Source organism: Castor canadensis, chromosome 10 (assembly GCF_047511655.1).
Source record: "Castor canadensis chromosome 10, mCasCan1.hap1v2, whole genome shotgun sequence".
Taxonomy (NCBI): Eukaryota; Metazoa; Chordata; class Mammalia; order Rodentia; family Castoridae; genus Castor; species Castor canadensis.
This window is the reverse complement of record NC_133395.1, coordinates 2,670,549-2,693,204: the sequence shown is the minus strand read 5'-3', so window position 1 is coordinate 2,693,204 and position 22,656 is coordinate 2,670,549. Positions and strand designations below refer to the sequence as shown.

At 51.7% G+C, this 22,656-nt stretch overlaps 1 protein-coding gene across 1 annotated transcript in view; it reads left to right on the top strand.

Moving 5' to 3' along the window:
• The window catches only part of Col4a2 (collagen type IV alpha 2 chain), a 155,502-nt gene that overhangs the window by 124,681 nt on the left and 8,165 nt on the right, over positions 1-22,656 (top strand). The window contains exons 25-40 of the mRNA XM_020165712.2: positions 1,686-1,887; positions 2,238-2,297; positions 4,881-4,937; positions 5,356-5,463; positions 7,668-7,889; positions 11,649-11,810; positions 13,779-13,949; positions 14,490-14,633; positions 15,665-15,787; positions 16,069-16,250; positions 18,145-18,208; positions 18,395-18,469; positions 20,065-20,172; positions 20,858-20,965; positions 21,754-21,825; positions 22,433-22,558. Coding sequence (XP_020021301.2) covers positions 1,686-1,887; positions 2,238-2,297; positions 4,881-4,937; positions 5,356-5,463; positions 7,668-7,889; positions 11,649-11,810; positions 13,779-13,949; positions 14,490-14,633; positions 15,665-15,787; positions 16,069-16,250; positions 18,145-18,208; positions 18,395-18,469; positions 20,065-20,172; positions 20,858-20,965; positions 21,754-21,825; positions 22,433-22,558 — 1,984 coding nt within the window. The remainder of the gene's footprint in view (positions 1-1,685; positions 1,888-2,237; positions 2,298-4,880; positions 4,938-5,355; positions 5,464-7,667; positions 7,890-11,648; positions 11,811-13,778; positions 13,950-14,489; positions 14,634-15,664; positions 15,788-16,068; positions 16,251-18,144; positions 18,209-18,394; positions 18,470-20,064; positions 20,173-20,857; positions 20,966-21,753; positions 21,826-22,432; positions 22,559-22,656) is intronic.

Genomic DNA, 22,656 nt, shown 5'->3' with positions numbered 1-22,656 from the left:
CTGTAGCTATCGTCGTGGCTACATCTCAGCACAGTTGTCTTGGGCAGATGGCACAGATGACTCGTGATGAGTCTCCTTAGTCCTGTCTGGAAGGGAGCAGGGGTAAAGCAGGGATTGGGTGAGGGAGAGAGTACACGTTTGGGGCAGAAGAGGATGACTGATGGTTGTTGTGGTTTGAACAGTGCTGATGTGCTGTGTGTGAATATGTGTGTTGTGCACCATTTGTGATGTGTGGTGGCGTGGACACACGTATGAGTCTTTATTTGTCGCAGTGACAGTGTCTTCTTCTGGCGTTGTTGACTTGTGAAGTTGGTGTACAGCAGGGTGCATCCTGGCTGTGGGTATGTGATGGGTGGTGTGCCAGGTGTGTATATGGATTTGTCATGTGACCGTGGCCCTCTCTGGCATTGGTCTGTGGATGTGGTGTGTGCTACATGGAACACCATCCTGGCTGTGAGGGTTCGGCCAGCTCCCGAGGTACCAAGACAGTCCCAGACCATCTGATGCCATCGGGGCAGCTCTACTCCCTCTCTGCTCCCAGAGCAGGTCTTGGTGGGGTGACCTCTTTCAACACTTGGGCTCCTTCCCTGTTTGCTGCTATCTCAGCTAAGAACAAGAATGTCCACTTTGAAAAACTTATTGGCACACCCAAATATTGTCCTCATCTAAGCTTGGGGCGCCCACCCTGTGAAATAGAGAGTCCTGACATTATTATTTACCCCACACATATTACAGAGGATAAAACATGGAGGTTGTGTGCTTTGATGAGGGTCCTACAAATGGAAAGGGGCCCAGTGACTGTCCCACTTCACCTTTGAACATGAAGAAGAAAGCAACCACAGACGGCAGTGTGACCTCTCACCAGCTCCTGCCTGACTGCCTCTGGGGGACCCCCACCTTCACCCTGTGGCTTTGTGGATGGCTGGGACCAGCCCACATGGCTGTGTAACCAGCTTATTCAGCCACACACAGTGCTGAGGCTGGGGTCCTGTTTGCGTGAGACCATGCCAGAAATGTCCTTTTAAACTGCCCCAAACTCACCCTTATCCCTCACTGCCCACCCTAGTGTCCCCACCTGGCTGCAGCTGTCGTCACAGGACACGCCACTGGCAGACACCCTCCAGCCTCTCTCTTCTCTTTCCATGAGCACCCGTTTCCATGAATTTCCCGTTTCTCATGAGCACCTCTCTGTCTCTCTGTCCTGTCTCTGTCTCTGTCTCTTTATCTCTCTCTCTCTCTATATATATATATATATTTAGCTTCCTTTCCTCTAATGACATGTTGTCCCTTGTGAGCAGCAGACATGTCACAAATGCTAATAGTAACAACAGATAAGCCATGTGTTCTTACTCCCGGTTATCCCTCCTATGCCTCCCCTGTCCTGGTGCAGAATTTTTTCTTCTGATGAAAATCCAGTTGGTGCCAGAGAAGGCAGCTGGGAGAGAGAGAAGCGAGTGTCCAAACAGAAGTGGGTGTCCTCTGTTTCATTTCTCTTAAGTGTCATAAAGTCTGGCATTAATCCCACGACTTGGTTAGATCATGACAGGAGGTCTTGTTAATCTCTGCTGTCTTTTTGTGCTGTATCCACAGCACAGAATTCCAGGGAAATGGGGACAGGAAACAGAAATAATGACTGCACCTCATGTTTGTGTGGATTTTAAGAGGTAACCCGGATTGTCTTGCAGGGCGATGGCATCAAAGGCCCCCCAGGGGACGCAGGTTATCCAGGTGTACCCGGAACTAAGGGCTTTCCAGGAGAAGTAGGCCCCCCAGGACTGGGCTTACCAGGCCCAAAAGGCGAGCGTGGTTTCCCAGGAGATGCTGGATTACCTGGTCCTCCAGGCTTTCCTGGTCCTCCAGGCCCTGCAGGGACCCCAGGTCAAATAGGTACAAAGGAGTCTTCCCTTCATCTTGCCACACCCTGGGACAATGATCAGTGCTTCTGCATCCCTGTCCCTCTGTACCCCTGCATGCTTCACCAAGGACCCATGTGGAACAGCCATCCACCAGGTGCTTCCCAGCCCACCACCTGCTCTTTTTGGCAGTTGGGATATGGAGCCAACCCTCTCGGGCACCGAGTTCAGAAATGGGCTCCTGATTCTCTGCTCACACACAAGCACCAGCCTCCCCAGCACCACACACACACACACAGTCACATGTGCACATGCAATCACACTGACACACCTGCACACACGGTGACTTCAAATTGCCTCCCCTGTTGCTTTTGTCTCCCCCAGATTGTGACACAGGTGTGAAAAGGCCCATTGGAGGTGACGGACAAGAGGCTTTCCAGCCAGGTACAGTGATAGATAGCAGATGACTCTAGGCTGCTTTTCATCTTCTGCTGATAAAATATTTGACTCATTGATCAATATTTGTCAAGCTTGTGTGGCACGAGTATGGGGGAGTTAGTTATCTGTGCCACACTACGGGCTGGTACCCGGCTGCTTCAGCTTAGGTCAAAGGATAGGCCAGCACAGCAGAACGGGCCACTACGGCAGAGCATGGAACCACACCACATCCACTCATAGCTGCTGAGAACTCAGCAGGTGTTCTCCTGCTTGAGACTCTGCTGACAGCCATCTTCCTGTGCAGGGAGGAAGACATCTGTGAATCTTATTCTTATTGCATTGGGTAAAGAGTGAGACAGATGCATGCCACAAGGAAGAATCTGAGCTGGGTTTGTAGGTGCACATCTATAATCCCAGCATTTGGGAGCCTGAGGCAGGATGATCTAGAGTTTAAGTGCATCATGGGCTACATAACAAGACCTAGGCTCAAAAAAAAAAAAAAAAAAGGAGTGAGGAAGAATCTGGTCAATCTGGTCTAGCCATGAGTGAGCCTAGAAAGAACAGGACAAACAAGACAAGAAGACACATAGATGACCCCAGTCATGGTTTCATGAAGGGAGGTTGTAGGAGGCAGGCCTGGCCTCATAGGTAGACTTGGAAGCTGAAGGGGAAGCTGGTGAGACAGACAGGTCAGAGACAGTGGTAGAATGCCAGGCCTTGGTCAGAATTCTGAAGAGACAAACAGTAAGCTTTGTCCAGTTTAAGGTGCTGGGAGAATATTTGACACGGGTCTGACACAGGAAGGTCAGAGTTGGACCGGTGTCAGCCAGTGTAATGACCAGCATGAGGCCTGGGCTGAGCTGTGGGAAGGGCCTATGCTCCAGGAAGGCACAGGGCACTTCTCCAAGAACAGGAGGCCAGCCATGGAAAGGGACCCTCCATGGCCGGAGATACTGTGGGGGTCACCCAGGCCCTCCTGGCAATCCGGGTTCATTTCCTTGTAGGATTCTGATCTAGACAGTTTGCAATCCCAAGGTAGGCAGTTAAAAAAAGAAAGGCAAATCTTGGAAAGGCCTACATTCGGTGCTGGGTAGGAAGCAGAGGACCTCCAGCATGGTGGCAGAGAGTGGCTGTTGTTAGGCAGAATGGCACCAGGCACTGCAGTGTTTGAGGAGGGAGAGGTGTGAGTGAAGGTGAGTGAGTTCCCACATAGGGTCAGGACAGACAGATGCAGTGTCAAGCCAACAGAGAGGTTCAGGAAGCACCGCAGACACACCAGGAGCACAGAGGGTTTAGCACAGCCTTCCGTGTTAAGTCAAGATGAGCAAGGTGGCCTTGCTCGTGGGAGGAAAGCGAGAGGTTTGCTGAGAGCCAGGTGTTTGTCCTATGGAACCCCAGGATCATGTGTAGAGAGAGGTGGAGGAGGAAGCCCTGAGGGAGGTTACAATTTGTCCCAGATGGCGCTGGTGGGCTGGAAGACTTAGGGTGAGCCAAGGTTTAGTGTCACAGGCTGGATCATATTTCAGTAGGAATGAGACCGAGGGAGCTGTCGGTGATGAAAAAACTGCAATGGGAGATTGGGAAACCTCGAGCACTGGGGATGTGACTTACATGGTAGAGCCTGTGCCTAGTATGTACGAGGCCATGGGTTCAATCCCCAGTGCTTCACAAAAACAAAAGGAAAAAAAGACTAAGACACTGTGACTTTTCATAGACACCTAAAGGCAATGAGGCCTATGGCACTGAGCCTGGTGGAGAGGCTGGCCTGGCTGTACCACCCAGAACATTCCAGACGGAAAGCCACAGTCTGCAGTGGTTCCACAGCACTGAGCAGTATAGTTCACTGTATTAATGACAGCCCAACAGGGACAGAGACATGGCCTGATCCCCTCTCGCAGGAAATCCTTTCCCGCTGGAAATCACCAGAGGTTCCGATCTCCTGCCTCCAGGAGGAAGGGGGCACAGGAGGCTGAAGCCCTGCTCACCCTGAGGCCACTCAGGTCACATGGGACCCTGGCCCCCACTCTCAGGCAGACAGACAAAAGAGGGCCAGGAATGGCTGTGCTTTCAGGACAGCTTTCTTAGCTGGAGCACATGACAAATACTCCTGCTGGAATGTCACCGTGCTTGGCCCCACCAGCCAGGAACGCCTGCAGCCCTGGGTTAATTCCACACTGCTCAAAGCAGCTAATGAATGTGGTTAATTCTGAAAGTGTTCCAAGTCACAGTGGAGAAACCCAAGAATTCCTTTTGAAATGCAGGCTGTCTCCATCTGCGGATAGACATTTCCAGATGAAAGAAAGCCACATTGACTCCATGTGGGCTGAGCTGACTATCTTCCGTGAGGCTCCAGGCATTCGTCAGTGCACTGACAGTTTTTATTTGGCTGGACTAATTTAATTTGCGTCTGATATTAATATTCCAGTTCCATTACACAAGGAAATTAAACTTACATCAGAGGCAAGATTAATTAAAATCATTAAATTACTCTGGTCATAAATGGTAGCAGCTCCCCTGGCTGCCTTTGACTGTAGCAGAACCCAACCATAAAACAGCACTAACCGTGCTTATCCATCCTTCTCTTCCCAGATTGCATTGGAGGCCCCAAGGGCTCACCCGGCCTACCAGGCCCCCCAGGCACTGCAGGTAACACATCACAACCTCGGTCTTCTGTTTCCCCTCTTGGGCCTACTTTCCTCTGGCCCTGCATGCCTGCCCACCCTAGACACAGTGGGGTTCACTATCCTAAAATCACCAGCAGCTGTGGTCACTTCCCCTAAGAAGCCAGCTCTCGTGCATGCTGTTGAAGAATGTGTGTAACAATACACATGTAGCTGACCCCGCCTGAAAGAGAAACTCCCACCAGAGACGTCAGCCTTCGCTGTGGCCTGGGGGCACCCGGAAAAGGCCTTCCACAAGCTCAGAGGTGCTGGTTTAGGGGCTGACACTCCCAGCCTCATCCTTTGCCAGCTTTGTGATAGGCATTATTAGGTCAGGTGCGGAATGACTACCTCATTTGTCCTCATGGGGTCTGACATGGTCTGTGGTTTCCTTGAATATGTAGGTATCAAAGGCCTCAGAGGGATACCAGGATTCCCAGGAGCTGATGGAGCGCCAGGGCTCAAGGGCTTCCCTGGAGATCCAGGTCGTGAAGGCTTCCCCGGACCCCCAGGTAAGTCGGGGTGAGGTCCCGTGCATGTCTGTGGTCAGGGCCACCCAGGTCTGTTGTCTTCCAGGATTTAGAAGCTACTTCAACAAATACTTGAGAACAACCATTGCCCTTGTTCTTATGAGACTAAAACTCCTGTGGTTTTCATTGCTAGCATTGTGCTGGATTTTTGCAGAAGGTACCCACAGCTCTTCAGGAATAAGGAGACAGATATTACAAAAAGATTGTCCTTGCTGGAGAATGAACATTCTAAAGTTGTCCTCTCCTGGGATCTTCCTGAAAGCAGACGTCTCTTTCATCATTGACTCTCAGGCTAACTGTCCCTCACCAAAGAACACCCATGTCCTGGCTTCCTGCTTGCCTGCTCTCTGCAGCGCCCAGCTTCTCTGGATTAATGATCCAAACCATTCCATTCCCATTTTGACACAGCAAAGAGTTTTGGAAGCTGTGTAGTGGCCAGCTGCCACTCCTGCCCTCCAGCTTGTCAACATTCCTTTCAAACTGAGCTCCGGAAACAGTAAAATGCTCCCCATATCTCCATAGAACAGTGAACCATTGTGTCTTAGACTTACACACTTGGCACGTTTCAGCAAAGCTGAATCAAATCTCTCCCTTGACCTACACTTGGGTAATCAGTTTAAACCCAATTGGAGACCTTGGTGCCGGCCCCTGGTGGATTTGGTGCTGTGGCCCATAGAGGGTGATGCAACCCCAGTCTTGTTGCCTTTCGCAGTATACATCTCCTATGCTTTGCACACCTGGGAAGCACATCTGCTGTGTGCTTTATCCAGGTGCTGGGGAACACCCTGACTTAGAGAGCAGTAACCAAAAGTCCCCTTCTCCACACCAAAGGGCAAGTCTATACCATTGTGTGGCCCTCAGAGCGTCCTAGGTGTTGTCACGCTGAGGATATCACTTAGACCGGGTGTTAGTGTGCTTTATTCTGAGAGAAGGATAACACTCTGAGTCTGAAAGGTCGTAGGAAAGGCCTTTGAAAGCACAGCAATGGCTCTGCCATGGTAGCGAGTGGGGCAGGTGACATGGGCAGTAGCTTGCTTCATATAGAAATGGAAGCCTGGAAGTGACCAGAGGGACTGGGGCAGACGGGAGGGAGAAGAGGGACTGTTCTGTTCTATTTTTGAAATGCATGTCACCTTTTATGGTACTGAAATAGACTATATGTCTGTGGCCACTTCCAGAAGACGATAAAAGGCCCAACCCCAAAGATCCCAAGAACAAGGAGACCCTATTCCAGACTTTGGACCCAGATACACACACATACGTGCACAGCTCCCCACACGCAGTTTTGAACACTCCAGTGAGGGAACCACACCTCGGAAACTCTGGGACAGTGTCCAGCTAGTTCCTGTCAGCTTAGGTCCAAATCTTCTGTGCTGAGTTCCACGTACGATCGTAGACCTTCCAGTCCACGAGCAAAGCTGGCTTCACAGTCCTTTCCAGGACCCGTGGCCCTGCTCATTGGGTCTTCCAGAAAGTTCCTTCCTTTCCACCTGCAAACCTCAGGGTACTGAGCCTCCTGTGTACTTGATCCTTTCCCATGGAACTATCTTTAGGGTGTGATTCTTGGCCTGCAGCCCCCAGTGAGCCCCCAAAAGCCTGGCCTCCGGGCATATGTGGTTCAGCTCCTGGACCTCTGTCGGAGGCTGCGTCAGGGCTGAGGGCACTAAGGGAAGAGACATGCTGAGACAGTTGACACGTGGCACTAGGAAAGCCTACGACAGCCTCATTCCCTCCATCCCAATGTTTGAGTGATACTCAGAGCAGCCCCTGGAACATTCCCACTGGTGACCAGGGCTTTCTCACCAGGGAGGGAGGCAGAACGCCATACTGACAACTCTGGCTGCCCCACTCCCTGGTGTTTCCATCACCACTCACCTGCACACAACTTAGAATTTTGATTTTGGAACATAAGCCCATGAACTCTGAGGATGTCTGTCCAGGGAGCAGTCAGTTCTCATGGCCTGGTCCACCTATCTGCAGGGCTAGGAGCCAGACAGTGGAGGGAAACAGAGAGAGAGACTTAACCTGCAGGTTCCAAGGTGGACAGCAGAGCAAGGCCTTGAGCTACAGGACCACCTTCCAAGGGCCCTTTCTGTACCCTGGCTGATTCTGGCCTTTCTCTAACACCACTTTACAATTTGATGATGTGTCCTATGGCTAAAGGGACCACTCTTTTTGACTTTCAGGGTTCATGGGACCCCGAGGATCTAAAGGAGCTGTGGGCCTCCCTGGCCCCGATGGACTTCCAGGCCCTGTCGGCCTACCAGGACCAGCTGGGCCACCTGGGGATAGGGGGCTTCCAGGAGAAGTCCTGGGTGCTCAGCCTGGACCTCGGGGAGATGCTGGACTGCCTGGACACCCTGGGCTGAAAGGCCTTCCAGGAGAGAGAGGACCCCCTGGATTCAGAGGTGAGTCACATGACAGGGGCTGGGGGTGTTGATGAAGGAACCCCATCACAGCTGCGCCGCGACTGCCAAGGGTGAGTTGGAAATCCTTCCAGTGTGAGGGAGGGTGAGAAGCACCCACACTGTGTGCTACTGTCTCCCTCTGTCTTTTCCACTCCTTCCCAGCATGCCTGTACAGTATTTGTGTCAATACCGTACCTTCAATAACTGGTGAAGTACGGCCCTTGTGACCTTTCACAAGTATGAGCCACTGATGCGCCTCACCACGCAAGGTCCGCTGAATTCTCAGCAGAACTGTGCAGCTGGGGTGAGAATTAGATGGGCCCGGCCATGCCGAGCACAGATTATGGGGGAGGTAGAGATCGTCTGGAGTGCAACTTAATTAGATGATATGAAAACTGATGCACCTTGGAATTTTTTGTTTGTTCGGGGGTTCTTGAGACAAGGTATTTGCCGTGTAGCTCAGGCTAGCCTCAAACTCTCTGTGTAGCCCAAGGCGGCCTCAAACGAGATCCTCCTGCCTCAGCCTCTTGAGTGCTGACTTGCAGGCATGCATCACCACTTCCAGCCAATTGATGCGTTTTAAAAATGTCTTGACGTACACAATGTTCTCAGTTTATGTGTAGCAAAGTAAGAGGAGCACTGGTGCCTGAATAGGGCATCAGGCACTTTAGCTACTGAGCTTATGTAGAGCTAGCATTGAACTCCAAGACCCCAGTGTTAAGGAAAGATTGTGTCACCAATGTCAGGTCTTCACATGCTGGAGACAGCAGCTCACAGAAATCTACCAGCAGACTCCAAATCCAAACTGGAAGTGAGGGGAAAACCAGGACTGTCTGGCTTTCCATTTGTCTGTGGGCAACACTGTCATCCATTCATGCTGCCCACCCAGCCAGGCACAGGGGGAGCTTCTAGATGGTACAGAAAGGCAGCATTCCCCCAAGACTATGGGGTGGGGTGAGCCTGGGCTTTCACTGGCAGCACAGCTCACACAACTCAGGAACATGACATGGCTTCTGGATGAACGTGAAAACCTAGCAAGGCTCAAAGAGGGGGTAGACACAAGGCAGGTGGGTTTTGATGACAAGATGACTGAGCCGCCCCTATAGCTGCCGATGGTGATGGAGAGAACCCCAGTGTGAGGTCACAGTTCACTGAGAAAGGCTGGGGAAGGCTCACAGGAAGGAAAGAGCCTGAGCTGGCTTGAGTGCACACAGACACACCATCTCAAGCGTGCTCCCCACACATGGTTGCACAGTCACACATGCGTGTACACAATGCTCATGCATGTGCCATGCACACCTGATCACATGCACACATACTCAAAACATGTGTGCACACCTTCCCGCACACGGACGTACACAGGCAGACACCCACAGCCCTGAGCCAGGCAGTGCAAGTCACTGGATGGATGGCCCAGCATGCCCTCTGCTGAGCCTTGCTGCAGGGTTTAAATGAGCAGCACCTTCGTGCTCAGCAGAGCAAAGCAGAGCCCGTGCCGCGATGTCTCCATGGGTCCACGCTCCATCTGCTCCGTAGTCCACTTGGGAAACTGTCCTTTACCTGAGGCGCTCCTGGTGAAGTTCTTTAGAAACTTAACCACCTTTGAAATGTGTAGGCAAGAAGCGAAGTGGGATCAGTTTGCTTTCAGTGCGTGGTGAGGTCTCTGGGGATGCACTTGTGCCCCGTGCCAAGCTTCCTAGGCCGCACTTGGGCAGAACGTTGTGTCTGGTGAAGTTCTCGCACTCTGACTCCCGCCTCAGTGTCCATCAGCTCTGCAGTGTAGGGTCAGATCAGACAGGTCCCGCTCGGCCTGGCTGGCCCTGGGGTCAGCTGCAAAGACCCCATGTGTGCTGTGTTTCTGAGCAGAATTTTCTGGATATAGCAGGTGCATGTGTCCTCAGACCAGATATCCTTGAGCTGAGGAAGCTGACGGGTAGCTACTCGTTTTTATCAGATGTTCCGTAAGTGGAAACAGACCTAAGATATTTAGCTTCTAGGAAGGAATCTCGATAAGCACCTGAAGGAGCAAAATACCCCTACCGGACTTTTCCAGGTAGCTGCTGGAGTAGTCACTCCAGACTCTTGCATCATAGCCTATCCCGTTCAGCCCGTGGCCTGGACGCAGCTTGCCAGACTTGCTCAGGTCTCTCAGGCTGAACACAAGCTCACCTTCACTGGGCTCTGTTCTTAACGACAAACAAGTGTCACCCAGGGGCCTGACATCCCCATCTGAATTCCTCAGCCACCATGCTGCCCACCTGCTCTGACAAGGCCCCTCGTACTCAACAGCAATCCTGTTTTTCCCTGAGCTGTTCACTATAAAGCGTCCTCATTCCCTCAACACTGGGAGCAGGGGCACATGCATCTGTGTGCCTCTGAGAACCTCAGTTCAGACTTCTGAGGATGGCTTCCTACTCATCCCACCTTCTCCCACTACAGGTTGTCACAGTCAGACACCTGCAGAAGAGGCTAGCACCTGACTTCAGGTCCCAGATTGGCTCAAGACTGACCCAGTCTCTTCTGTGACCATCCCCTGCCCTTCATCCCCCGGCTGACCTTGAGGGATGGTTATAGGTTAAATTTGAGTGCACAGAAAAGTCACTGCCGAGCTGGCCCTTCACTGTCACTAGCAAGTCAGAGACTGTGACAAGCTTTATGCTCCAAAAAAAGAAAAGAGAAATGCCCAGATTTAAGGAGGTTCGGGAGCTAGGTTCAGAAAAGACTAGAAGAAAATACATGCTCACAGTATCTGAGCACATACTGGATAAGGCAGGACACTAAACATAAGCTCAAGGGAAGAGATCTCACACACACACGCACACATGCACACAAACTCACATGTGCGAGCCACACACAACACGTACCCAACTTGTATACAGATGTGAACCTTCTACAGGTGAAAAACAAAATTACAGCAGCCAACTTCAAATAAATAGGAAGGAAGTTCTTCCATCCTCACGAGGATTACTGAAATCAATAAGAAAAGTATCCAGAACTCCGAGGGAAAACATAGGCAGAGAAAAAAAACTTCACCAAGAAGCAAAAACTAGGAGAGAGAAAATTCTCCTGGTCGCAGTGTGTACAAACTACTCAGTTCTCGCACTGTTTTCCCTCCACCCCCTTGCCAGGTTTCTGGTTTGCCTTCCGTGAGGCTGGGGGCTGGGGTCCATTGGTAGAAGGTACCTGGTGCCACCACTGACATCTGTGGGGTGCATTGTTAAAAGTTAGTGTCCATTTTGACCTTCTAGGTCAGTTTCTAGGACCCTTTCCTGAAGGAATGACCTGCATGGGTGGGTGTACCAAAACTCCACACCCGTCTTCATGGCACTGTTTGTAATAGCAAAGGCCGGGGGGAAGGGAGGGGGGTGGACTGGAATTCATTAAATGTGTCCTTATGATGGGATGTTTTATTCATGTAGTCATTTGAATATTTGCGAAGAATATTTTTAAATGTGACAAGACGCTGAAACTATGTCAAGTTAAAAACTAGATTAAAATTGTCTTGATAGTGCCATGTCAACTCTGTAAATTCCATTTCTCGGCACATTTATAGGCACAGGAAGGCAGGACATTGGTACCTACCGCAGGGCAGGCTGATCGTGTGAGTCACTGAGGCTTCTTTATCCTCCATGTGCTGCTTTGTATTTTCCAGACTTTCTGCAATCCAGTCAATTAAATCAAGTGTTTAAGACTGAGGTGACGATGTCTGTACTGAGAGGGTAGAATGGGCCTCACAGCTGCTGTTTTTGATTCCTGCAGGAACCCAAGGGATGCCTGGAATGCCAGGGCTCAAGGGCCAGTTGGGCTTCCCTGGACCTTCAGGCCAGCCAGGACTTCCCGGACTACCAGGACAGCATGGATTCCCAGGAGCTCCTGGCCAGGGGGGACCCTTGGGGCTGCCCGGTGCCCCAGGCCTTGGAGGTAAGACTCTGGCACTCCCAGGAAGGGGTACTAACAACTGAACTGCCTCCCACTGGGGGGTCCTCAAACAGTTCTCCAAGAACCCCCAAGAGCTGCAGGGGGTTCCGAAAACAGGACATATGTTTCTTCTTGTTTGTTTTGTTAGGGTTTTGGTTTGGGGTTTTTTTTTAATTGTTGTACTGGGGGTACATTGTGACGTTTACAAAAGTTCTTACAATATATCATAGTGACATTCACCACCTCCATCATTTCCTTTATCCCCCCTCCCCTCATTCCTGAAATAGTTTGAACAGGTCTCATTTTTACATTTTTATACACAGAACATATGTTTCTCCAGAGAATTTAAGCTGTCTGAGAGAGTAGCTCACGCTTTGTACGTATTGGGGTACATACTGGAGACCTCTGTACAACTTCATTAGGGAGAGGGAAGAAAAGAAATCCCACTGCAAGAGTTGTAAACCTCTGCTCTGAATTACAGAGGAGAAGTTGAAAGAGACAAGGAAGGAAGTCAGAGGCACAGATGTCCTTCTGGCACCACCAGGGTGACCAGCCTTCTTGCAGGGTCCTAGGGAGTGTTTGCTCTCCCAGCATGCTCAGTACAGCACCTGGTCCCCAGGCTTCATAGATCAATAAATGACAGGGTCTCCCTGTGTTTCCCAGGGAGGTCTGAGCAGTCCTCCTGCCTTGGCTCCTAATGTCGGGGACTACAGGCTCACACCACCGAGCCCATGTTCCTTTTTTTTTTTTTTGTAGAAATTTTACCCACTATCACTACCATTTCGCCAGAAACACTGACAAGTGGGAAGCGACTATTCCATAAAGAAAGATCTTTTCAACAGAATACATTAAGCTTAGAGACTCTGGATGCTGCCTGTAATTCTCTGGCTTGCCACAGTCAAGCGTTGACGTGGGGGAGGGCCTTCGTCATCTGTGCTGGGGATCCACTGTGCACACCAAGCACCTCCACACATTGACATCCAAGCACCCCACAATGGCCTCACCTGAATCCGAAACTGGAGGTTGGACTTGGGTGGAGCCAGCCTCCCCAGGTACCTTGCTAGCCTCTGGATTTGTAAGGCAAGGAGCACTGTGCAGAGGGTTCAGATCCTCTATTTCATATTCACCAGGCCTCACTGATTCTTAGCTCCCACACATAAATAGTGATGTAAAAACTATAAAGATCCCATTCTAAAGTAGCCTACACTGTTGGGGGAAGAATTTCACACATGAATGAGCTTGTGTTTGACCAGGGAAAGCCAAGAGAAACCAGAACGTGACACGTTGAATTTCAGAGGAGGCCAGGGAGCCAGGCAGATCCTGGAGGAGGCAGTGGGACTGGAGTGGGAGGGGAGCTTCTTAAGAGAAGGGACAACCCAAGGGATGGGCTGGAATGCAGAACTTAATTGTACAAAAGAGCAGTAGTCTGGACAGGGAGATGAGGCCAAAGTGCAGGAGGACTGAATGCCAAGATAGGAGCTAGGTCCCTAGGCCAAAGGGACCACTGGCCATTTGTGACAGAGAAGAGCAGCCAGCAACTTGGTATGGGGGGGGCTTCATGTCGGGGAGGCTGGAAGACAGTGGTGGACTGGTAGCTGTTGAAGTCAGACAGTACAGGTAACCAGGTGGAGCCAAGAGGCAGGAAAGGCAGGTGGAGGGCCTATGCCCTGGAACTCAGGCAACCACATCCCTGCCATTGCTGACAGTGTCCCCTGCACTCCCTCACCATCCCGCTGACATGGCTCCTGAAGGCAGTCTTATGTGAGGATAGCTGCACCAGGTCTTCAGATGACAACCTGTCAGGGCCAAATGCTCCACCCTCCTTGAAAACACCTGTGCAGGTGTACCTTCCTATCTTCCTTCCAGGAAGCTTTTCTTACCAAAACAAAAAAAAGTGTAACTGATGCTTTAGAGGTAAAATAGAACATCTTCTCTCCATCTCTTTTATTTTGTTTCTCCTCTTTCTGACAGGTCTGCCTGGGGACAGGGGAGACCCCGGTGACACAGGTGCCCCTGGCCCTGTGGGCATGAAAGGTCTCTCTGGGGACAGAGGAGATGCTGGCATGTCAGGCGAGCGAGGTCATCCAGGAAACCCTGGATATAAAGGAATGGCTGGGATGCCTGGTTCCCCAGGGCAAAAAGGTAAATGTGTAGGATCCCCTTGCTGCGACTGGGTGACAGGTCACTTTCTGATTGGGCAGCTGTCCTGGGCACCCCTCAGCTGGAGGGAGGCTGGCCTTACACACCTGCAGGACTGAAGCCACAGGACCCTGGAAAATGGGCTGGTGCCTCAGATGGGACTGACGTGCCCCAAAATGAAGCTGCTGTTGCCTGAGAAATGGTTCTCCAAGACACAAGGACATTTCCAGGCAGGCCCACTCAACATGGCCTTCCACTTCTGAGCCTAATGGTGTTTTTGCAAGGAGTCCCTTTCCTTGCAATCTGAGACCTTGCACATGGAGCTCACCTGCCCATGAGTGTTGCTGGAGACACACTGACTACCTTCCCATAAGCCCTCAGCAGGTCTCCATGCCGGGAGCAGTATGTCACACTCATCTCTGGGGTCCTTTCTCACTCTAGTGGGCCCCAGACTGTCCTCTCCACATGGTTTCTGTGGAACTTTATGTCTTGTCTCCTGTGCACTTGGTCCCTGCCTGACCACTTCTGCATTTTCCTTCACAGGGGAGCGAGGTTCACCTGGAATGCATGGCTTTCAAGGCATGACTGGACTCAAAGGAAGACCTGGGCTCCCAGGAACCAAAGGAGAGATTGGATTTTTTGGAATTCCTGGCCTGAAGGGCCCGGCTGGCCAGCCAGGTGTTAAAGGTATGCACCTTCACAGCAGCCAAACACTGCTCCACAGGAATCTGAGAACCTACCCCATCCTTGCATGTTAACTTAGACATTTCAGGCCATGGTACACAAATTGATCTTTTGAAGTTAAGTTAGAGCTGCAATTGCCCTGGGCTTCACGCCGTTTTCCCTTACCTCCCCACAGCTCCTCGGGGCCTGCTGGGCTTTAGTTCCCTGGTACATCTGTCCCTGCTCTGGACAACAAGCACTCTGAGGACAGGCTCAATTTACTTTTTGATCCCCTCAGCATCTATCCTGGCACTAAATACTCAGTAACTGTTTACTGAAAGCAGCAATTCTTTTCACTCAGTCAAACTTCCATGACCAGCTACTGAGTCCTCCAAGGACGTCAGATAGAGGCTTCCTTAGCCTGACTCCGCAGTGAAATGTGCTGGCAGCCCAGCCTCCCAAGTCTCCTTCCCCTACCTCCATTCATCCACCCCTCACATGCTCACCACAGAGCTCCCCTGCCACATCTGGCCAGCTGATTACTGTCACCCTCCCAGCTCTGGTGGTCCTTGTGTGCCTCTGGGTACAGACCCGCTTGGTACTTACAGGAGAGCTGAGCTGGCTAACTTCCTTTCTTGAGGCTTCCTGCTCGTGGTGAGTCTTGTCACCATCTCATCAGAAGATATAAAATGCGCCACTCTCTCGACATACCCAGAACCACGTTGGCTCCAGTCCTTCCCTCTGTGTTGCCCTGCCACTCATCCTGGGTCCCCTGGACCCTGCTGGAGGAAACAGGTCCTTCCTTCCGCCACGGGCTTCTGTGCTTAGAGACAGCCTACAGGACTAAGGAGCTGATCCCCAGCTAGGGTAAAGGAAGGCGGGAAGAGAAGAGACATTTTGTGACCCCCATGATTTCTCTCAGAGGCTACTTTGTTTAGGGGAGACATAGCTCAGAGCATTTGGGACTCAAGATGGCAGAGGGTGGGGGCCTTCTCCACCTCTATCCCGCATGGTCTGGGGGTCACAGGAAATGACAGCATTCTGCTCCCTTTCAGGTAACCGAGGGGAACCCGGTCCCCCAGGGCCACCTCCCGTCATTCTGCCAGGGATGAAGGACATTAAAGGAGAGAAAGGCGATGAAGGACCAATGGGTCTAAAAGGATACCTGGGCTTAAAAGGTGAGGCACTGCCACCTTGTCCTGCTCCCCGCCACCTCAGCCCTGCACCTGTCGTGCCTCATCTACAGAGCTCTGCCAGGCTGGCCTTATTTTCTAAGCCTCTGGGGCCTGGTGTCTCCACACGTGGGCTCACGGTTGTTCCCTGACACCCGAGTCACACTTTCCCGTATTAAGATTTGCAGCGCTGCAGACTGCGAGATGCACCCGGACTATAAAATCACGGGCTTGGAGAGGGGCTGCTGCCTCCTCGCCAGGACCTCACACAGTAGGTCTTCCTGCAGGTATCCAAGGAATGCCAGGGATCCCTGGGCTGGCAGGAATCCCCGGGTCACCTGGGCGGCCCGGCCACGTCAAAGGAATCAAAGGAGACATTGGATTCCCTGGCACCCCGGGTTTGCCAGGATTCCCCGGAGTGTCTGGTGCCCCCGGAATTATAGGATTCCCAGGGTTCACAGGAAGCCGGGTGAGTCGACCGCTCCGTGCAGCTTTCCCGAGAGCTCCTCTCCTCCCGCTTTGTCTGGCGTTCACTGAGGTCAGAGAGGTCAAGAGACAGGTTCAGTCAGCTCAGGCTATTCTTGGGAGAGGCCTGAGTATCGAAGCTACCATGGTCCCTCACACAGGCTTTGGGCAGGTGAAGTTCATTGTCTGCACTTTCTCATGGGGGCCTTCAGCGAACAAAGCTTGAATTCCCAGAGATCAGCGCTCTACACTGAGCGTGGATGTGACATCAGGATGTAGCACCAGGCTTGAGAGCCCATTACAGACCCACAGTCTTGACGCTAGTAGGACGGCCCCGTTTGCATCCTTCATCCACAGAGGTCTCTGGAGCCTTTGCGTAGGCCACTGTGTAGCCATGGTCACAGAATGACCCCCTGAGTTGGGCAGAGCTGTTGCCTCGCACACCTGTTTCCTCCCCTGTAGAATGAAGGTGGCAGCTACCTTTTAGTGTCATTAAGTACAGTGTAGACAACATTTGTAACACAGATTGGTGGTTTCCACAGGTGGTGTTTCCGGGAATTCGTTTCCTCCTTTTTCATTCAGCCTGACTGCCCAGCTATCTGGCCAGCTGCCTCAGGGTGCAGAGTTACTCAGGTGTCCCACCAGCTGAGTGACCTTGGGCAATCCATTTGACCTCTCTGTGCCTCAACACCCCCTCACTCCCAACCCTGAATCCCAGAGTATCCTACACCCAGGCAATGTGCAGTTACATGACTTTAAAGGAGGAAGACACAGGTATCCACCAAAGAACACTGGTGATAATGTTCACAGCAGCTTTATTCATACAGCCCCAGACAGAGGCACAGCTCGAATGTCCACCAGCAGGACAAGGATGAGTAAGCACAGTACCTTAAGACAGCAGACAGAGCCCATGAACTGACGAGGAGAGGCAAGGCAGGAGAGTGCCTGCCTTGAGTGGGTTTTGGCAAGGACTTTTGACCAGTACCAGAACATCTGTAGCTCTGTCTGTCTGAGTGACATCTGAGTCACAATCATTGTGCTGTGCATCTGAGATCAGTGCACTTCCATGTGCATAAATTTTGCCTCAATAAAGAAATCTAAGGAAGAGAAATAGCACATTATGCAAACAGAGACACAGCCTCTGGCTGACTCCCTTCTCCCACCAGTGCAGCCACATCACCCATTGGAGCCAGGTGGGAAGGGCAAAACAAGGGGCAACCTGAACTCCCACTGTCCCTTGGGGGAGGAGTACACTGTAGAAAGGAAGTGTGGCTTCCATGAGGTCACAGAGTGACCCCCCATCCTCCCGAACTCGCTGTGCAGACAACTCTGTTTTTGAGCTGTACCCGCCCTCCACAGATGGAAGGTACAGCCTTATAATCAAGAGAGCACTGTCTGCAACCGGCAGCCCAGAAAGATGATTCGGGTCTGCTGTTTACCAGCACAGTGACTGGGAGCAATGCACTTGACCTCTCAGCCCCTCAGTTTCCTCTGGGGAATGGTGGTGCCCACCTTACAAGGCTGTAGTGAAGTTTAATGAGCTCTTGGGATGGTCCAGCAAGCTCACCTGAGCAGGGCAGCAGAGTTAGGACATAGTCATGGTGACTGCCAGATTAGAATCACCCCGGAAGGACCAGGAGCACATGAGTGCTGTCACTCACTTCAACAGATTTGCCCAGGCTCAGTTCTTTTTATGCTTTCAAGGTTTGACAGGAACAAGTAACCAAATCACCAGCCATATAGCACTGGAAAAGTAGGCCTTGTTTACACAATGATGAGGTCACAAGCCTTGAGTGCTGCTCTTAGCACACAGAAGAGTTAAATGCGTTAACCCTTCGGAGTGACAGCCTGCCCCTCCAACAGCCTTCTAAGACGGCTTCCTCTTGACTTTATCCTAGGGTGACAAGGGTGCTCCTGGGAGAGCAGGCCTGTATGGTGAGACTGGCCCCACTGGAGATTTTGGTAAGTATTGCTGGACCAGTAAAAATGAGGCATCCACAGCTCAGAGCTCCTGGGCATGTGAAGTGACATCAGACGTGGAGATACTGCTGGTCACTTATTGTTAAGAACATTGCACAAGGAAAGGTGCAAAGCTACAACCGCTCGACAGGAAGACCTGCTCTTCACCATCTTTTCTTCATGTACCAGGTGACACTGGCGACACTGTAGACTTACCAGGAACCCCAGGCCTGAAGGGAGAACAAGGCCTCACTGGAACTCCAGGTACACAAGTGGTTTTCTGTTTCTTCACAGTCACCAGCAGCCCTGAACCTTGTCCCTGAGCCTGGCGTGCCTAGTACATCAGAATTTGCTAAAAATAAAATGGTTGAGGCCTTCAAGCATGATGTTCAAGAAAGACTCTAATTTTTAAATTAATCAAATCTAACGACAGATCCAAGTAATCTCCCTCCACCTCTGTGAAAGTGAAAACAGAATCAGCCCAGAGGCCAGGAAGAAGGTGCAGCCCATCTATTGAACTCAGGGGCAGTAAATGAGAGCCTGGGCTACTGGACCTGAAAGAATGTGAGCAGATGACACAGGGACCGTTGCTGCTTGTGAGCAGTGAAAGGCCTGGAGAGGAGGGCGGGGGTCAGACCCTCTTCTGGTGAGACAGCCAGAGGCAGCCAAGTGCCCTTGATGGGTTGGAGGGGCCCTGAGGGACACAACACCTCATGGATCTCTACTGAAAATCACTGATGCTCAATTTCAAAATTCCTGCCCTTGGTGCTATCCCAAGGGGCAGGTGACAGGTGGCTTTCTTCTTGAGCTCACACTGCATTAATTTCCCAGAGCTCGTAGTGTCTCTGGTGAGAAGAAGCAATCTGTCTGTCCATGTGACTAGTCAGTGGTGGCGTGCCAGGCAAATTCTCTACATAGAATGGCTGCAACATGCAGAGAAGTGTTCAGCTAGCATGGCACCAAAGACCCCTCTTAGGCGTGACCACCTGCTGGGCTCGGTCTCAGCCTGTAATTTGTTCTTCCTCTCTGGAGAGCAGGGCTTTTCCTCCAAGCTGCTGGCCACCTGGCTCTTGACTGGTTGACTCTTCTGTCCTAAATTGTTACTTTAGAAGCTAGAGTTATCCTTGCTACATGTGTCAGTTACTAATGACTTCATTATTTCAACTGCTAATCACCCTGGTGACACAAAAGCTCCTATATGTGGAGTGAATTTTCCAGATTCCCCTGGAAGTTAAAACCACCCAGTGGGAGCTCTGTGTTGGTTATCTGTTGTTGCCTCACAAAGAAACCCAAAATGCAGCAACTTCAAACGTCAGTTCTGTGGGTCAGGAATCTGGACACAGGGTAGCTCTGACTTAAGGGTCTCTCATGAGATCCCCACCACGATGTTGCCAGGGCTGCAGCAGGGCTGAAGATCCCTTCCCAAGATGGCGCACTCACCAGCTGTTGGCTCAGGAGAGCCATGTGGGCCTCTCCACAGGGCTGCTAGAGGGTCTTCACGACATGATAGCTGGCTTCTTCCAGGTCCAGTGATCCACAATCGGAGACAAAGTGAAGGCAACAATGAATTTTATGTCCTAGGCTAGAGGTCATAGTTATCTTTGTAGTTACAACGTGTAGGAGGGTGGCAGAAGGGATCATGGCACTATCTTGGAGGTTGGCTACCTCAATCTCAGGGAGAGTGTGGTAAACAGTTAGTTGAGGCAGGAACACAGATGTCCATCCCCATGCCCGGCAAAAGTGTGCCAATGTGACCCCGTGGCATCGCTTAGCTGCTTGCCCTTGAGCCCAATGGGCACCAAGCTCAAGATTGACACGATGTCAGAGGTTTGTTCCAAGAAGCAAATTTGTGGTTCCAGGTCTAAAGGGATTCTTCGGGGAGAAAGGAGCGGAGGGAGAAGTTGGCTTCCCTGGGATAACAGGCTTGACTGGCCCTCAGGGCCCTCCTGGACTAAAAGGACAGACAGGTGAGAGCTGAAGTCACTGCCTTCCCAAGCATGGGGCCTCCCAAGATCCAGAATGAAGCGGCCATCTTTGCCACTTCCTTCCCTGCTACCATCACACTCACCTCCAGTGACTGGTACACGCTGCCCGTTTACCTAGCTGGAGCCAGCAACCTGGCAGCAAAACACCATCTGGGCCGTGGGGAGACCCTCAGTGTACAGGAGAGCCCGGGAGCCGATCAGAAGTGTTTCTGGGGCCAAACACCTGCCTCCTGTGTAACAGTCTTCTCTAAAGCATCCTGCTCGTGCATTTGAATATGCAGGATGGGCTGAACCCTAAGCTAGTGAAGGAGGGCACGGGGGGGGGGGGGGGGGGGCGGTGGCTGGCTTCCCATGCTGCCATGGTTGCTGCCTTCCTTCATTTGCACGGCTCTGTGGACTGTCCGCAGACGTCTGTCTGAAAGCACACACTTCTTTTTCCCTTTGGCAAGGCCGAGCTAGTCCTGTCACAGGAGGGTGGGCTGTGAGGCCAGGGGCACTCCTGGGTGGCAGACAGTTCCTGTCTTCTCACGATTTGGAGCTGCAGATCTTCAGGCCTCCCTCTGATCCCGGCCCTTCCAGCTAGGACCTTGCTGGAGGCGTCAGGAGAGCTCTTCCTCAGTCTCCAGGGTCTCCTGTGTGCTCACACTTAACCTTGGGTTTCTTTCAGGCTTCCCAGGTCTCACAGGGCTGCAGGGGCCACAGGGAGATCCAGGGCGGATCGGAGTGCCCGGTGCCAAAGGAGATTACGGCCGGCCAGGGGACCGGGGCTTACCAGGTAAGGGACTCCCTCCTTCACAGACAGCTGAACTACTCACAGTCATTCAGGGACAAGCCACCAGGCTGCAAGAAGTGGTCAGCTGGTCACCCTCTCTGGAGGCTGTTGTCTCTAGGCCCTGTGTGAACTCAAGCCCAGGCGTATCGGAGAGCTGAGTGCAGTTCACACGAGGCACACTGAGCAGGGTTTGCATCTCTGAGATAAATGCAGATGAAAAGATAGACGTTCTCATCTACAAAGAGGGGTTTCATCACCAAAGAGGTGAATAATGTCCCCGAGGGAGGGAGGATCTGGGTCCTCCTCTGGGCTCTGTGCTTGCTCAGAATTAAGGATGACCCACCCTAGTCCTGAAATGGGCCAGCAGCCACGTGCACTCCCATATTCCAGAAGGAATGACCGCCTGTGTGTGCTGGTCTGTCTTCAGAAATTTTATTCTTGGAAATCCGGAGGGAATGGAAGCAATACCAGGCTCTCTGCTCTACACAGTGCTTTTACAAACCAAAGAAATACCAGTGGCGAGCATCAGGAAGCAAAACAGCACCTCGCTTGCTGGTTTCCTTCTGCCTCTGAGGAGTCTAAGAGAGTCTGTGAAAACAGGATTTAAGTGTGGGCTTCCTGGGTCATGAGAGTGACAGTGACAAGTTTCCATGCTGGGGTAAAAGGACAATGGCCTGCCTGCGTGCTGCTGCTCAGGGAATGAAGCAAAAGGAAACACATCAGAAGTGTCCCAAGTGTCTGTCCCTTTGCTGTCCCGCATGCATGACTAACAGTGAACCGACTTCTTGCAGGTTTTCCGGGAATCCGAGGGATCAGTGGATTACATGGCCTGCCAGGCACCAAAGGCTTCCCAGGATCCCCAGGTACTCAGCGGCACCCTGCCCCATCACGCAGGGCTCTGCCACCCCATCTGTTGCCTTCTTTACAATTTATACAAGTTATTCTACTCACGTTCAGTAGATGAAACATCTTAAAGACATTTTTTTAAACAACAGGGGCAAAAATATCCATAATCCTATAACTGCCATTCAAATATACCCATCATAAATATTTATGTAACCAAGTGCAGGCAAATTTGCGTGTGTGTGTGTGTGTGTGTGTGTGTACACATTACTCATAAATTCACACGCTCGTGTTCCAACCAACATTTCAATTCCAGTTTCAGAGGGCAGATGAAGGCACATCATGATGAAATCATGGTGCTGTTTCCAGTGATTGCTTTGAACAGTTGTGAACAGGGAAGCTTTCCAAAACATGGCAAAGACAGTGTCACGAGCTGCCAGTGGGAGCCAGGAGGCCTGGGTTTTCCTATCCATGATGCCAGGTTCCACTGTGCTCTCCACGAGTTCCCTGCTGAGCCTCAGATTCTGTGGCACTGTGGCAAGAGCAAGGGGAAGTTGCCCTGACTGCCTGTTTCTTGACTTTCCTTCCACTTGGGAAAATCCCCTCTGTGTTTTAATTCTACTACAGGTGCCGATATCTACGGAGATCTAGGGTTCCCAGGTGCCACTGGAGACAGGGGTGACCCTGGAGAGGCCAACACCCTCCCAGGCCCTGTGGGAGCCCCAGGACAGAAAGGGGAGCAGGGAGCTCCAGGTGAGGCTGCATGTTCTGAATGAGTATCGTGTCCCCTTGGGCAGAGCCCACAGAGTCTGGGTGGCGGTGGTCACAAGCCGGGGTGAGAGGCTGTGCAG